At 53.8% G+C, this 12482-nt stretch overlaps 1 protein-coding gene across 2 annotated transcripts; it reads right to left on the reverse strand.

Annotated features, from left to right (window-relative positions):
* Nucleotides 1–14: 14 nt before the first annotated feature.
* Nucleotides 15–12250, reverse strand: TMEM259 (transmembrane protein 259). 2 transcript variants are annotated; one of them, XM_074528542.1, is made up of 11 exons: nt 11606–12250; nt 9308–9574; nt 8935–9046; nt 6365–6475; nt 5455–5577; nt 5057–5157; nt 4144–4201; nt 3763–3846; nt 3238–3370; nt 2806–2905; nt 15–2231 (listed from the first exon to the last, which is right to left on the reverse strand). In XM_074528542.1, exons 1-11 carry the CDS (start codon nt 11828–11830, stop codon nt 1434–1436), a joined length of 2112 nt encoding a protein of 703 aa, XP_074384643.1. In that variant the 5' UTR covers nt 11831–12250; the 3' UTR covers nt 15–1433. The 2 variants fall into 2 exon arrangements, with proteins under 2 accessions (XP_074384643.1, XP_074384642.1); XM_074528541.1 differs by having other exon boundaries at nt 8881–9046.
* Nucleotides 12251–12482: the final 232 nt, after the last annotated feature.

Raw genomic sequence — 12482 nt, forward strand, 5'->3', positions numbered from 1 at the left:
CCCACTCCTCTGAAAAGCCCATCATGGTCATTCCTGGCACTCCAGTTGGCCACAAGGTTCCTCCTCAGGAGTGAGGGCAGCAGCAAGATTTGACCTGCTGGTCACAGCAGGGTCCCCCCTGCCCTGGAACAGCACCAAGGCTGCTCCAGGTAAAAAAGGAAAAAAACAAAAAGGGGGCACCCAGGTGGGAAAGGCAGAGGGGTGAGGAGGGGGCTCTGAGCCCCCCTGTGTTGATAAGGTAACACTGAAACGCACGGAGCCTCCCAAGGGGAGGGACTCCAGACACTGCTCAGCCATAGGGGAAAACACTGAACTCAGGGACATCTGTGCAGGGACCCAGCTGTCCCCAAGAGAGCCAAGTGCCCACATGTCACCTCCTGTCCCTGCCCTGTCCCACCATGGTTCTCCCAGAGCTTCATCCTGCCTCACTCTGCTCCAGCTCCCTGCACAAACCCTGGCATGGATCTGGCCCTTCTGCAGGGGAACACAGGCAGCACCCCCAGCTCAGCCTCCTGGGACAGGTCAGGCTCTGCCAGCCTCACCTCCACTGCCAGGGAAACGTGGGAAAACCAGCTGAAATGTCTTGGCTTTTTAGTGTTTTGGTTCTTTGCTATATCAGCTCATGCAACAATCCAGGCATGAGGAGCCGTTCTCTCCTCTGGGATGGGGCTGATCCTAAACACAGACGTGTCCCCCAGCAGGGACAAGGCACTGGAAAGCAGCTGCTTCACCCAGAGCAGAGCTGTGCAGGATGGACAGAGCTGCTGCCCTCACTCACCCCACTGCAGCACTCACGGCTCCTGGGATGGCAGCTCCCACCTGCACACAGCACCTTCCGCCTCCCAACCCACCCACCACGGCAAGTTCAAGGACAGAAAAAAAAGGGGCTGAACTGCAGCTTTCTGCTTTGGTTGTGCCCTAGCCTGGGCAGACTTTGTGCCGGGGGAAGGTAAGAGCTCCTCCTCCCCTCAGGAGCAGGAAAGGTGACCAGGAATCACCTCTGTGGTTCTCCCACAGGCGCTGGACACTCTGCTTGTTCCATCCACTCCTACTCTAACCACAAAGCTGCCATGCCTGTGGCCTGTCCCAGGCCAGCTCCCACCTGGGATCAGCACCTGGACTGCAAACACAGCTGCAGGGCAAATCCAGGGATTGGGGGACAAGGAAAAGCCAGGGCACGAGCTGGGCAGGGTGGGAACAGGTAGCTGGCTCACCTGTGGCCTCAGAGGAGCCAGAGGACCAAAACCCCCCATCCTTCCCACAGCCCCCCAGTGCCTTTCCTAGGGGAGAGAGGTCACAGCAGCCCTGCTCTGTCCCAGCTGCTTCAGCTCTGCTCAGAGGGATCCATGGGTTAAGGATGATGGTGAAGTGAGAAATAGTAACAAACAAAATCCAAATGTCTTCCTGGCAGTCCAGAGTGACAGCAACGGGGCTCAGGACAGGTTCCTGGAGCTTGGCTCTGAGCTGGGCGTTCTCTCTGCTGGTGCTGGGCAGGGGCTGCTCTCCCCCCGGTCCTCCAAACCTCTGTCCTGGTCACTGTCCCCCCCCGAGGCTGGCAGTGGCTCTGCCACGCCGCTGCTGCCCGTGCAGTTTTTACCACCGGGTTTTGCTCGGCTGTTTGAGCCCTCCAGAGCCTCAGTCTGCTTGGGAAGGGAGGGACTGGAGACCACCCCCTCCTGCAGCGGGGCAGCCCCAGCAGCAGGGGAAGCATCTGCTGCAGCCACCACGGACGTTGAGGTGACCTCGATGGTGATGGAGCCCACGGCCGTCTCGGGGTGCTCGCTGCTGACCCTGATGCGAGCGACCAAGCCCGAGCCCGCGGCCGCCTCCGGAGGGGTCCCGTTGGCCACAGCCTCATGCACCACGGCGGGCTCCAGCAGGCTGCTGCTCAGGTCAGACAGGAACGAGGCCTCCGTGACGATGGCAGCCGTCTCTGCCACCCAGTTGAGGTCGCTGCCCACGGAGGCGGCGGCGGCGGCGATGACGCTGGAGGCCTCGCCGGGGCTCAGGGCGGCCGGAGCGCCGCCCTCGCCGAGGGAACCGGGGGCCAGCGGGGCCCGGCGGGGCCCGGCCTCCACCGGGGCAGCCGTGGTGTTGTTGTTGAGGTTGTCCTGCAGCGTGGTCTGGGTGCCCTGCCCGACCTGCTGGTTCTGCAGCAGCATCTCCTGGATGCGGATCTGCTGCAGGATGGCTGGCAGCTCGTAGTGGTGGAAGAAGTAAATCATCGAGTGCTGGTGGAGGAAAGGAAAGGTGTCACAGGCCACCACATCTCAAATCAACCAAATTTCTCCTGAAGAATCCTGCTGCTCTGACACCACCAAGTTTGGAAAGATTTATCCCTTCCACTATAACTACTGCAAGCTGGTTTATATTTTTCTCTCTTTACAGCCCCAACTTTGCTTTCAAAGGCTGGGAAAAGAAGGGTGACAGCATTCCTCTGGCCCATCCTCTATTCCCTGTCCCCACCCTGCAGCAGGTCAACAACTAAATTCACCCAACAGGTATGCCTGATACAGGATATCAGTCATGAGCTTGGAGCTGATCCCACCTGCACAGACCTGAACAGCTCCTCTGCAAGGCAGACCCTCCCCAGGATTTATTCCAGAAGGACAGAAATCCTTCCCAACAGCCCTGTGGCATCAGCTCATTGTCAGACCCATGGCAGCAATCCAAACATCCCCAGCCTCATTCTGCTGCTCCATTTCCAAACCAGAAATTCCATCTCTTACAGAAATAAGGATCCCTCCCTCCAACCCAGCTTGAGAGCAAGTTTGAGAAAGGTGCAGCAGCCCTGCAGGGACTCACCTGGATGAAGAGCCAGGAGGTGACAAGTGCCAGGCTGCTGTACTGCCCGTTGAAGCGGTAGTGGTAGGCGTAGAAGGCAAAGTGGTACAAGTAGAAGAATCTGGACAAGAAAGCAAGAAAAATCAGGAAAAATGAGAGTTCCCTTCTACTCCCAACAGCAGCCTGAGCTGGGGCACCTCAGAGGGAGTGACATAGACTCATTAAACAGATAATTAGAGTATGAATAGGACAAAACAAGAAGCTGGGGAAGACCAAGGTGATTGCAAGACCCAAATCCAAACTGGAAAAATTTCACTTTGGACCCTGTGACATGTGAGGCATCTCCCAAGCAGCCACACAAATAATACCCTTAGCTGTGCCTGGGGTGCTGGGAAGGATCAGAGCAGCTGGGGGAGGACAGGCAGAGGGAATGTGGCCACAGGCAGCCCTCACCTGAGCCAGTGCCTCTTGCTGGTGTTGGTGTGGCAGCAGATGGCGTCGTACTGGTCCGCCAGCCACACGATGAGGATGATGTAGAAAGCAGTTGTGGTGTCATTGAAGAATTCAGACATTATGGCCTCCATACCTGGGGACAGAGGAGACATCAGCTACAGACAAGAATGCTCTGCCCGCCACGTCCCACAGATCAGCTGCATCCCACAGCGCAGATTTTGGGAGGTTTTGCTGCTTTTTAAATTAAAATTGTACAAATGCAACATGGCCCCACAGTGCAAGTCCACAACGAGCTCCAGGGACAGACAAAGGTTTGGATTCTGGGATTTCCCAACAAACTGCTGCCTTTCCAGGGGACCCAGAAGGACAATGGAGCTCACTGTGCCATCAAATTCCAGAGCCTTCTGCCTTGTGATGAGCAGCCACAGTAACCACCTGCTGTGGCCAGCTGGGAACAGGGAATTAGACTTCCCACAGATCCCAGAGGGACGTGCTGCAGACACAAGCAGTGAAGCAAGTCCTTACCGACCAGAGCCAGGATGACAGTGAGGAGTGGAGCAGCAGGGAATGCAATGGTCATGTTCATCTCCAGCATCTGCAACAGGTCAACTGCAAGAGGAAAAACAGGCTGAGGCATGGAGAGAGTCACAGAACCCTCCACCCCACAGTGCAGCCACATCCTCTCTCCCCACCCAATGCTTCTCAGGACAGAGAATAAGCTCTGGCAAGTGCAGTGAATGGGAGCAGAAGGATGAACTCCCTGTGCACCTACAGGTAGGACCCTTCTAAACTGGATCCAATGATCCTCAAGGTCCTTCCAACCCAAACCTGCTGTGACTCTACAACACCCCGTGCTGCAGCAGGCACAGCGCCCAGCACAGCCCAAACCCCTCAGCCAGTCCTTACCAATGAAGACAAAGATCTGATGGTGTGAGTAGCGCAGCAGCATGGAGACAGAGAGAGTCTGGAAGAGGAGAGAGGAGGGGAGGCAGGTTAGAGCCCCACGGGCGCAGGGAGTCGCTCGGAATCGCAGTGCGGCACAGACCCAGGCGAGCCTGGGCTTGCACATCCCACGTTCATTAGCTGGAGCTGTGCAGAGCCATTTCCCAAAGAGTAATTAGGGCTTCACAAACAGCAATTAATCTCTGTGCTGCTGCAGGGGAACAGACAGTAAGGGATTTGTTTGTAAAGGGACCAAGCCTGAATGTTTGCGCTGGGGCCACACCAACCCGCAGAGCTGGGAGCGGGGATTTTCCCGTGCTCCATCCCGCTCCTCCCTGCACTCAGTTCCTCCTCAGTGCCCACAGTGGGACTGTGCACAGACCTGCCCCATGGGTGGGACAGCCACACACAAAGAGAGTCACCCACAGCCACCCCAGACAACAAACACCAGGTATTTATGGCTTGGGATCTTGTCTGATGTGTATCTGAAAACATCTTGTCTCACACATCATCATTTGGTTTATCTTGATCACTCCTGGCAAATCAGTCTGGGCTGTTCTTAAAAGTCTGAAGACAAATGTCTGCACCTTGTACTGACAGCTAGAGTGTTTTAAGGACACTTAGAAATTAACAGCAGCTCCCTTTTGACAACAAAAACAACACTGCATTTCAGGTCAGCTCTTCTGTTCATTCCACTGGTGGACTTTAGGAACTTTAAAAAACAAACAACCCAAACAAACAAAAACATGCCCCAGAGTAGGGCCTCATCCTGCACCAACTACACTTTGGTGATACAGCAGAGCTCTTATCTGCTTTTAATCACTCAGTGCCCAGCACCAGGCTGAGGCCAGGCACTGCCCAGCTCCCAGGAACTTACGAAGATGACCATGATGACGAAGGCTGCCAGGTAGGACGTCCTGGCCATCCACATGCTGACAAAGCGATAATGCTCCCCAGACACCACGTTGCGAAGGAAACCTGGAGAAAAAGCACAAAGCTCAGTGTGATTAAACCACAGACTAAGAATCAAGCTCCTGCTAAAGAAACAGGATTTGGAGCAAATCCTCAGGGCAGCACTCATTGTCATGCAGGGCAGTGAGGTGGGAGGAAATCATGTTTCCAGACACCTCTCCCCTCCTGCCTCTCTCGTTTTGTCCTTGACAATAACACAGGGAGCTGCTCCCTGCATTACAGATTAATCAATAGTCAGAAGATGACAGTCAGAACAAACCCACTGCTCCAAGCAGCCTCTGCTGAGACTCCTCCAGGCCTTACCTTTGTTTTCCTCGTTTTCAGCTAAAGCTTTGACACTGGACATCAGGATATCATCGTAGCCCAGGAACTCATCCAGCAGCAGGCGGCTGAACCTGTCCCCAAAGCACTGATCCTTTGTAGGATCTAGAGAGAAAACAAAAAACCTTTCACACTGTTCACACCTGGAGCCACAAAGGCACAAGGTAAGGGACACTTGTGCCACCAGAGCTGTGTCTGTATGTGGACCTGGGGCAGTAAAACCAAACTTGCGAGGGAAAATCTCACCCCCCTGACAGATCCAGCCACACTGTGCTGGCACACACACAAAGGGAATTTGCCCTCTAGGCCTGGCCTATCTCTGGGGCTCATCCTGACTGCTCATCACTGCACAGGAAAGCTGCTTAACCCCCATCCAGCTCTGCTTCAGCTTGAGTGGGAGGCAGTGATGAGCTCCTCTCTGCTGCACTAACAGCTACAGAGGTTCAGGATGAGGATGTGCTCCTGACTTGGACAGGTTTTAACAGAGCAAATGCCAGGAGAGGAGAACACTGGTTGGGGAAATGACCTGCTGGTGCTCACAGGGGCACAGCAGCACACATAGAGTGACAGATCTGTGAGCACCTTCCCCAGCTTCTGCAGAGTTTGTCTGTCTGCTGCCCAGAGCTACAGTGCCTTCTGCCAGGGAGAGAGCTCTTCCCTGCTCCACATGGGAAAACTCTGCTGGGCATGACATCAGGGCTCACTGAACCAAGCTCCACCATTTCAGAGAAAGCTCCTCTGAAAAGCTGTGACCTACTAAAGGCAGACAGGCTGCACAATGCAGCTCTCCTGCGTGGGAAGCGAGCACCATCAGCTTCAGGAAGAGTTCCCAGAGATGGTGTGGAGGTCTCTGCACTGCAGGTACCCAGCCCTGAAGATGCCTCCCACTCACCCAGGGTCACCACCATGACAGGGATGCTGAGGCGCTGCCGGGTGCTCTGGGACAGGCGCAGGAATCCGTATTCCAGAGAGTATTCCACAATGTACTCCTCCTGTGGCCACACTGGGGGAGAGACACAGGGAGACAGACTCAATACCCACATCTGTAAACAGCCAGCACAAAAAAAAAAAAACCCTCCCTCCCCTCCCATCATGTTCTTGAAAAGGGAATTGGTTGCAAGGTGCAGGAAGCCATATTCCAGAGAGTATTCCACAATGTACTCCTCCAGTGGCCACACTGGGAGACACAGGGAGACTCAACACCATCTGCAAGCAGCCAGCACGAAAAACAGCCCCTCTGGGTTCCCTCCCCTCCCTCCCATCATGTTCTTGAAAAGGGAATTGGTTGCAAGGTGCAGGAATCCGTATTCCAGAGAGTATTCCACAATGTACTCCTCCAGTGGCCACACTGGGAGAGAACACAGGGACACAGGGAGACTCAACACCATCTACAGCCATGAAGAAACAGCCCCTCTGGGTTCCCTCCCTCCCTCCCATCATGTTCTTGAAAAGGGAACTGGTTGTAAATGTGGGCTCCAGGCTTCCCTCAACCAATTAAACATAAATCAATACAAATTCTCTGGAATTACAGCCCTTGACATTAGTCCTTAATGTGGGACTTCTGGGAAAGCTTCAGGGCAGCAGTTCCAGAACTTGCCCACATCTTTGCCCGGCAAGCCCAGAGCCACTGGTTCTTGCTTTGCTCAATTTCTGCTTTCCATGCTGTTTGGGAAGCAGCAGGAAAATCCACTTTACACCTGCTGAACACCAAGTAAATGCTCCAGAGGCAAGAGCCCAGCACTTCCCAGAAAACTGAGGTCACTGCTGCAATTACATGTCAGAAATGAAGGCAGCAGCAATTACAGCTTTCCCAAAAACTGGTGGGGCCTGAAGTTTCTCTGCTTTGGTTTTTGTTTTTATTTCAAGAAAGCTTCCAAAGAGATGCTTTTTTGCTACATCATCTCTGAAAGGACAAAACCTCCTGCTAAGCCAGAGCCAAGCAATTTAATCCCTGCTCTTTCAGGCTGCCAGGGTGTATCTCCAGGAGGGGGAGGCAGCTGTCAGGCAGATCCCAGCACCACCCACAGTGACAGTTAAAGGGAAACAAGAACTGAACAGCCACACACCTGACCCAGCACTGACAGAGATCTCCTGATCCCCTTACTGGGCAGCAAACACAAGCTGGGCTGTTTGGTTTGTCTTTTGTTTCTATTATAAACAGTTTTAAGCTCAAAAGGAAATCAAGGGTTTAAATATCAACAATTACTTCCTTTGTATAATAATTTTTTTTTCATGGTAAAATATTCTGACTAAAAATAAAATTTGGTGCGCTGAGAAAACTGAAAGCTTAGAAAAAAATATTAAAATCAGGTATTTGGGACTGAATTAAAGATGTGAATTTTGTAACTAATCTGGGAAACAGCCTGTTCTTTTCCTCTCCTTTTCTGGATGGTTTCCAACCAACATTCAGCAAAACAAGGGACTTCCCACCAGTGCCCCAGCCCAGCACAACGTGACTCTCCTCAGAACCTAGGCACCAGCAATAAAGGTCCTGCACCAAAATAATTTACTGCTCTCTGGTCTTAATGACCTTTAATTCAGGACTAATGAGCTCTGGATGAGCATCAAGCAAATTCACTGCAAGGCCAAGGAACAAGACAGTGTCCAGTTTCATCTTCCTCCACAGCCACAACCCCAGTGTGTCTGCAGAGCAAAGAATTCCAGCATTCACAGGGATAACAGCGTGGTGAAAGAGGCCAACTTCTAGCAAATTTTGTGAAAAAAATCCCCAAAGAATCCAAATCCACATCTCTCTTTTAAGATAAATATTCCTTAGTAGATTTCCTACCTTAACCACTAGAAAAAGAAGTTTTTCCACAGTGGAATTCCATTTGAAATAATACAAAGCTACTAAATCTGCCTATGGAATTTACAAGTGCTGAGCAGCTTAGGTCAGGCAGGAAAAGGGAGGGATAAGGCCAGGGAACATCCGAGTGGAACAGCAGTGCTGTATTGCAATCCACCAAAACCCGCTGGGTGGCTTTTGGGATTAATTAATTGTAGCAAATTGGCTGCTCCAAGTGCTGGTGTTGGCTCAGCACCCAGAACACAGCCCAAACCCTGCTCATGTCACTGTCAGGAGATCCCTGTGGATTGCAGGGGACAGTGAAAGGATCAGAACAGGAGGCTCAGGCTCATCTGAGATAGCACAGGAACCTGCCAGGCCAAGAGCTTGGTTCACCTGTGGCTGATCTGAAACCTCTTGGCCTGGCAAATTTTCTAACCCAGCCTCCCCCCACCTCAGGGCAGAGCTTGCTGTGGGTCTGCTGTTAGTACTGACAGGATCATCCCCAGGAAGACATTTAAAGTCACTGTGCAGGTGCCCCAAGGAGCCAGGAGGGGACGTGTGGGGAGGAGGATGATGATGGGAGGAAGGAGGAGCACAGGTAGCAGCGAAGGTGTGATTACCTGCTCGGGCTAGCATCTCAAACTCGGACACAGTCTCCCGCAGAGGCTGCATACCTTTAGTGGCCGTGTCACTAAACGAGAACTCCTGGCTGTCGTTGTGGGGCAGCTCAGTGCTGCTCACCCGGGATGGCTTGAGGAACACCTTGGGCTCGATATCCAGCTCAAACTGTTGGAAAACCAGAGCAGGGAAAGCCTCATCAGCAGCTATGTACTGTACCTCTCACCTGCCATGCTCTCTCTATCCACACAAAGGCTTATCCCCCTCAAAAAGGACATTTTCTGTGGTTTCCTTTCTGTGTTAAACCATCAGAGCCCAATGTGGGGACTCAGGAGCAACCAAGGAACAGGCTTTGTTTCCAGGAGACCAAGGGATCACACAGAGACTTCATTTCCAACCAAGACTTCTCCCCAGCATACACATCCTTACCTTGATGGAGCTGTTTTCAAACATATCCACAGACATTTCTTCCTCTTCCTCCTCCTCTTCCTCAGTGGTGGACTCCACCACCATTCCTGGGAACTTCTCCACGCCACAGAACTGCAGGAAGATGGGGGCCCGGCTGGAGTTGCGCTGGATCTCCACCCTCAGGATGCCGTCGCGGGGCCACTTGTCCCGCACGTGCTCCAGGCAGTTGATGGGAGAGCGGGAGAAGGCGATGTGGATGTAGGCCAGGATGAAGAGCACAAAGAGAGCCTAAAGGGCAGGAGACAAGACAGATCCCCCAGTTATCACCAGCTCTTGTCTGCCTGTGAAACACCAGAATAACCTGGGTGAGTGGACAAGAGCTTCGATGCTTGTCTGAATCAATGAGGCAGCAGCCAGACCTTGGCATTCCAGCAGGGAACACACCAAAGGTATCAGGAACCAATTTCTCCTGCTCATGAGAGCTGACAGTGACAGCCTTCTGAAAGCACCAAAGGCATCAGGAATCAACTGCTCCTGTTCATGAGAGCTGACACTGACAGCCTTCTGAAAGCTCAGGTCCTGCATCCAACAGTTGTTGTCGCAGACATCTTTTCATGAAAAATCTTTTCTTTAAGATTTTTCTTCTTGAGAAGCTGAGAAGCTTCAAGAACAAAATGTAAACATTGATTATCTGCTGCTGTGGAATGCAACAGGTGGATCTGTAATTAGTCTCATGTGCTTGTTTGTAATTAATGGCCAATCACAGCACAGCTGGCTCAGACAGAGAGAGTCCGAGACAGAGCCTTTGCTATCATTCTTGCTGATTCTATTCTTAGCTAAGCCTTCTGATGAAAGCTTTTCTTCTATTCTTTTAGTATAGTTTTAATGTAATATACATCATAACATAATAAATCAAGCCTTCTGAAACACGGAGTCAGGTCCTCATCTCTTCCCTCACCCAAAGACCCCTGTGAGCACCGTCACAAACGGTGTCCCCCAAACCCACCACACACAGCACCAGGGTGGGATGAGGAACACTGAAGGAAATGGAAACACGTCCCTGCCTTCCAACCCTTCCCTCCTCAGCACAAAGAGTTTCCTGCTGAAACCTAGAGAAGCCTGCCCAGATGTGTAAAGGCAGAAAAAAGAAAACTCCAAGCAAAGTAACCCACTCCTGGACAGGATGACCCAAACCCAAATCTGCTGTCCCAAAGAACAGGAGGCTGAGCTGGCCCCCGAGGCTGTGCACAGAGCACCACAGCTCCCTGTCCTGCCTCCATGCCAGGAACAGCCATAAACCACAGCAAAGCAGGGTGGAATAAAAAAATATTGTTCCCTGGAGTGAGCAGAGATGTCCAAAGTTCAGAGCTGTGAGCACAGCTGGCACAGCGAGCGGCACTGCTGAGCTCAGAGCCCTTCCCAACCACCCTGCTCTGCTCTGTCCTCATCAGCCCTGCTGTCCTGACCTATTTGTGATGAACAAACAGCCTGGTAAACATCACTCTGCAGAGGAGCTGCACAGGGACATGTGAGGGAAGGCAAAGCACAGCCACCTCCCTGGCTGCAGGAGCCACAGGAGGGCCTGGGGTAATTCCAGGGCTCAGGATGGGAATGTGGGTTCCTGCTGCCCCCTGATCCTGCAGGCTGCTCTCCACAGAGCCCTGAGGAAGTTTTTCCTTCTCTGGGAGGAGCTGGGATCAGAGGGAGAAGCACAACAAACTGCTCCCAGCCACTCTGCCTGACCACTGCACCGTTAGCACCATCCCTGTCCCAGCCGGTTTGCCAGGATGCAGATGGACAAATAGGAGAGATAACAGGGATGTGAAAAACCCAAACATCTCCTGAAAGGGTAGAAAATCCATCTGTGCAGCATGAGACAAGCTGTGCTGAATGTTTTCTTGCTGAAACCTAGAGGAGTGTGCTGCTGTGGACTGGCAAGCTGCTCTCCCCTTCTCCTTTCTCTAATTTCCCACCCTGAAAGCCGTGGAGCAGGAAGACAAGACTCCAGCAAAACAATCCAGTAGGGCATGTGGGAAATGTATCCAAAAAGTGCCATTGCTAGGAAACAGAAAATGAAACCAGCTTGGCTGCCCAGTAAGCTGGCTCAGCAATTCCTTTTTGATTTACAGATTGGAAGAGCTCCAGAGTGCAGGGAACACCGGGACCACCATGGAGACCGATGTCTCCCTCACAGGAGGGGCCCACGGAGCTGGGACAGCTCAGTGTGCGTGGGCCAAACACAGCCGGCTCGACTTTTGGTGTTTTTGATGAAACTCCTGCCCTCAGCCCGGCCGTGGGCTGGCAGGAGCCGCCCCTCACCTTGAGAAGAACGAAGAACTCGAAGACGCGGCGGAAGGAGGGAGGGAAGAGGCGCGCGTAGGTCACTGCCATCTTGAAGAACAGCGCGTGGAAGAGGCGGTCCCGCACGTTGATCAGGGGGTTCTGGTTGAGGTTGGGGTTGCGGACGCCGCGGTTGTTGCCGCCGGCGGCCCCGGCGTTGTTGGCCGGGTGGTGGTTGTTGGCGTTCGCCTGGTTCTCGGACATCCTGACGGCGGGGCTGCTGAGGGCTGGGCCCGAAAACGCTGCTGCACCACCGCGGGCCGGGCTGGGGCCGGGCGGGCGTGGCACCGGCGCTGCCTCCGTCCCCCTCCCCGGCCCCTGCCCGGCGCAGACGCCTCGGGGCGGCGGCGGGTCAGGCCCGACGGGTCAGGCCTGGGTGCTCAGTGGTGCCCGGTAGCTACGCGGATAGGGCAGACACATCAGGGACGTGGCTGCCGGGATGTCCCCGCGGCCATGGGGGTCTCTCGGCGGGGCGGGGAGGCGCGGCGGGGCCTGGGAGCGACGAGCGGCTCAGCTGTCCCGGCGCGGTCCCGTCCCGTCCCTCAGCGCTCCGCCGCCATTTTCCTCCGCCGGCCACGGCGGCTCGTGCGCGTGCGCGCGCACGCGCGCGCAGGGCACGACGGGACGGTGGAGGACACGCTCCGGTCAGGCCCCGCCTCCATGCAAATGAGGAGATATCCCACAATGCATCGCGCGCGGGCGGCACGTCCGGGCGGCCGTTTGACCTCAAAAAGGGCAAAAAATTTCACCAAAGCGGAAGATTTAGAATAAAAAAACTAGGATGCATCACTTGGGAGCGTGATCATATGAAGAAAAGCCCAGGCGACGGAAAAGAGGTAGGCTCGCACTGAGGTAA

The sequence above is a fragment of the Zonotrichia albicollis genome, chromosome 29 (assembly GCF_047830755.1).
Source record: "Zonotrichia albicollis isolate bZonAlb1 chromosome 29, bZonAlb1.hap1, whole genome shotgun sequence".
NCBI lineage: Eukaryota > Metazoa > Chordata > Aves > Passeriformes > Passerellidae > Zonotrichia > Zonotrichia albicollis.

Excerpts from the sequence above, each read along its gene's own strand:
- TMEM259 (XM_074528541.1), bottom strand. The coding sequence starts at position 11,830 with ATGTCCGAGAACCAGGCGAACGCCAACAACCACCACCCGGCCAACAAC. Across the intron at positions 4,202-5,056 it reads TCGTCATCATGGTCATCTTC|ACTCTCTCTGTCTCCATGCT; the intron begins GTAAGTTCCTGG and ends CTCCTCTTCCAG. Across the intron at positions 2,906-3,237 it reads AGCAAGAGGCACTGGCTCAG|ATTCTTCTACTTGTACCACT; the intron begins GTGAGGGCTGCC and ends TTTCTTGTCCAG.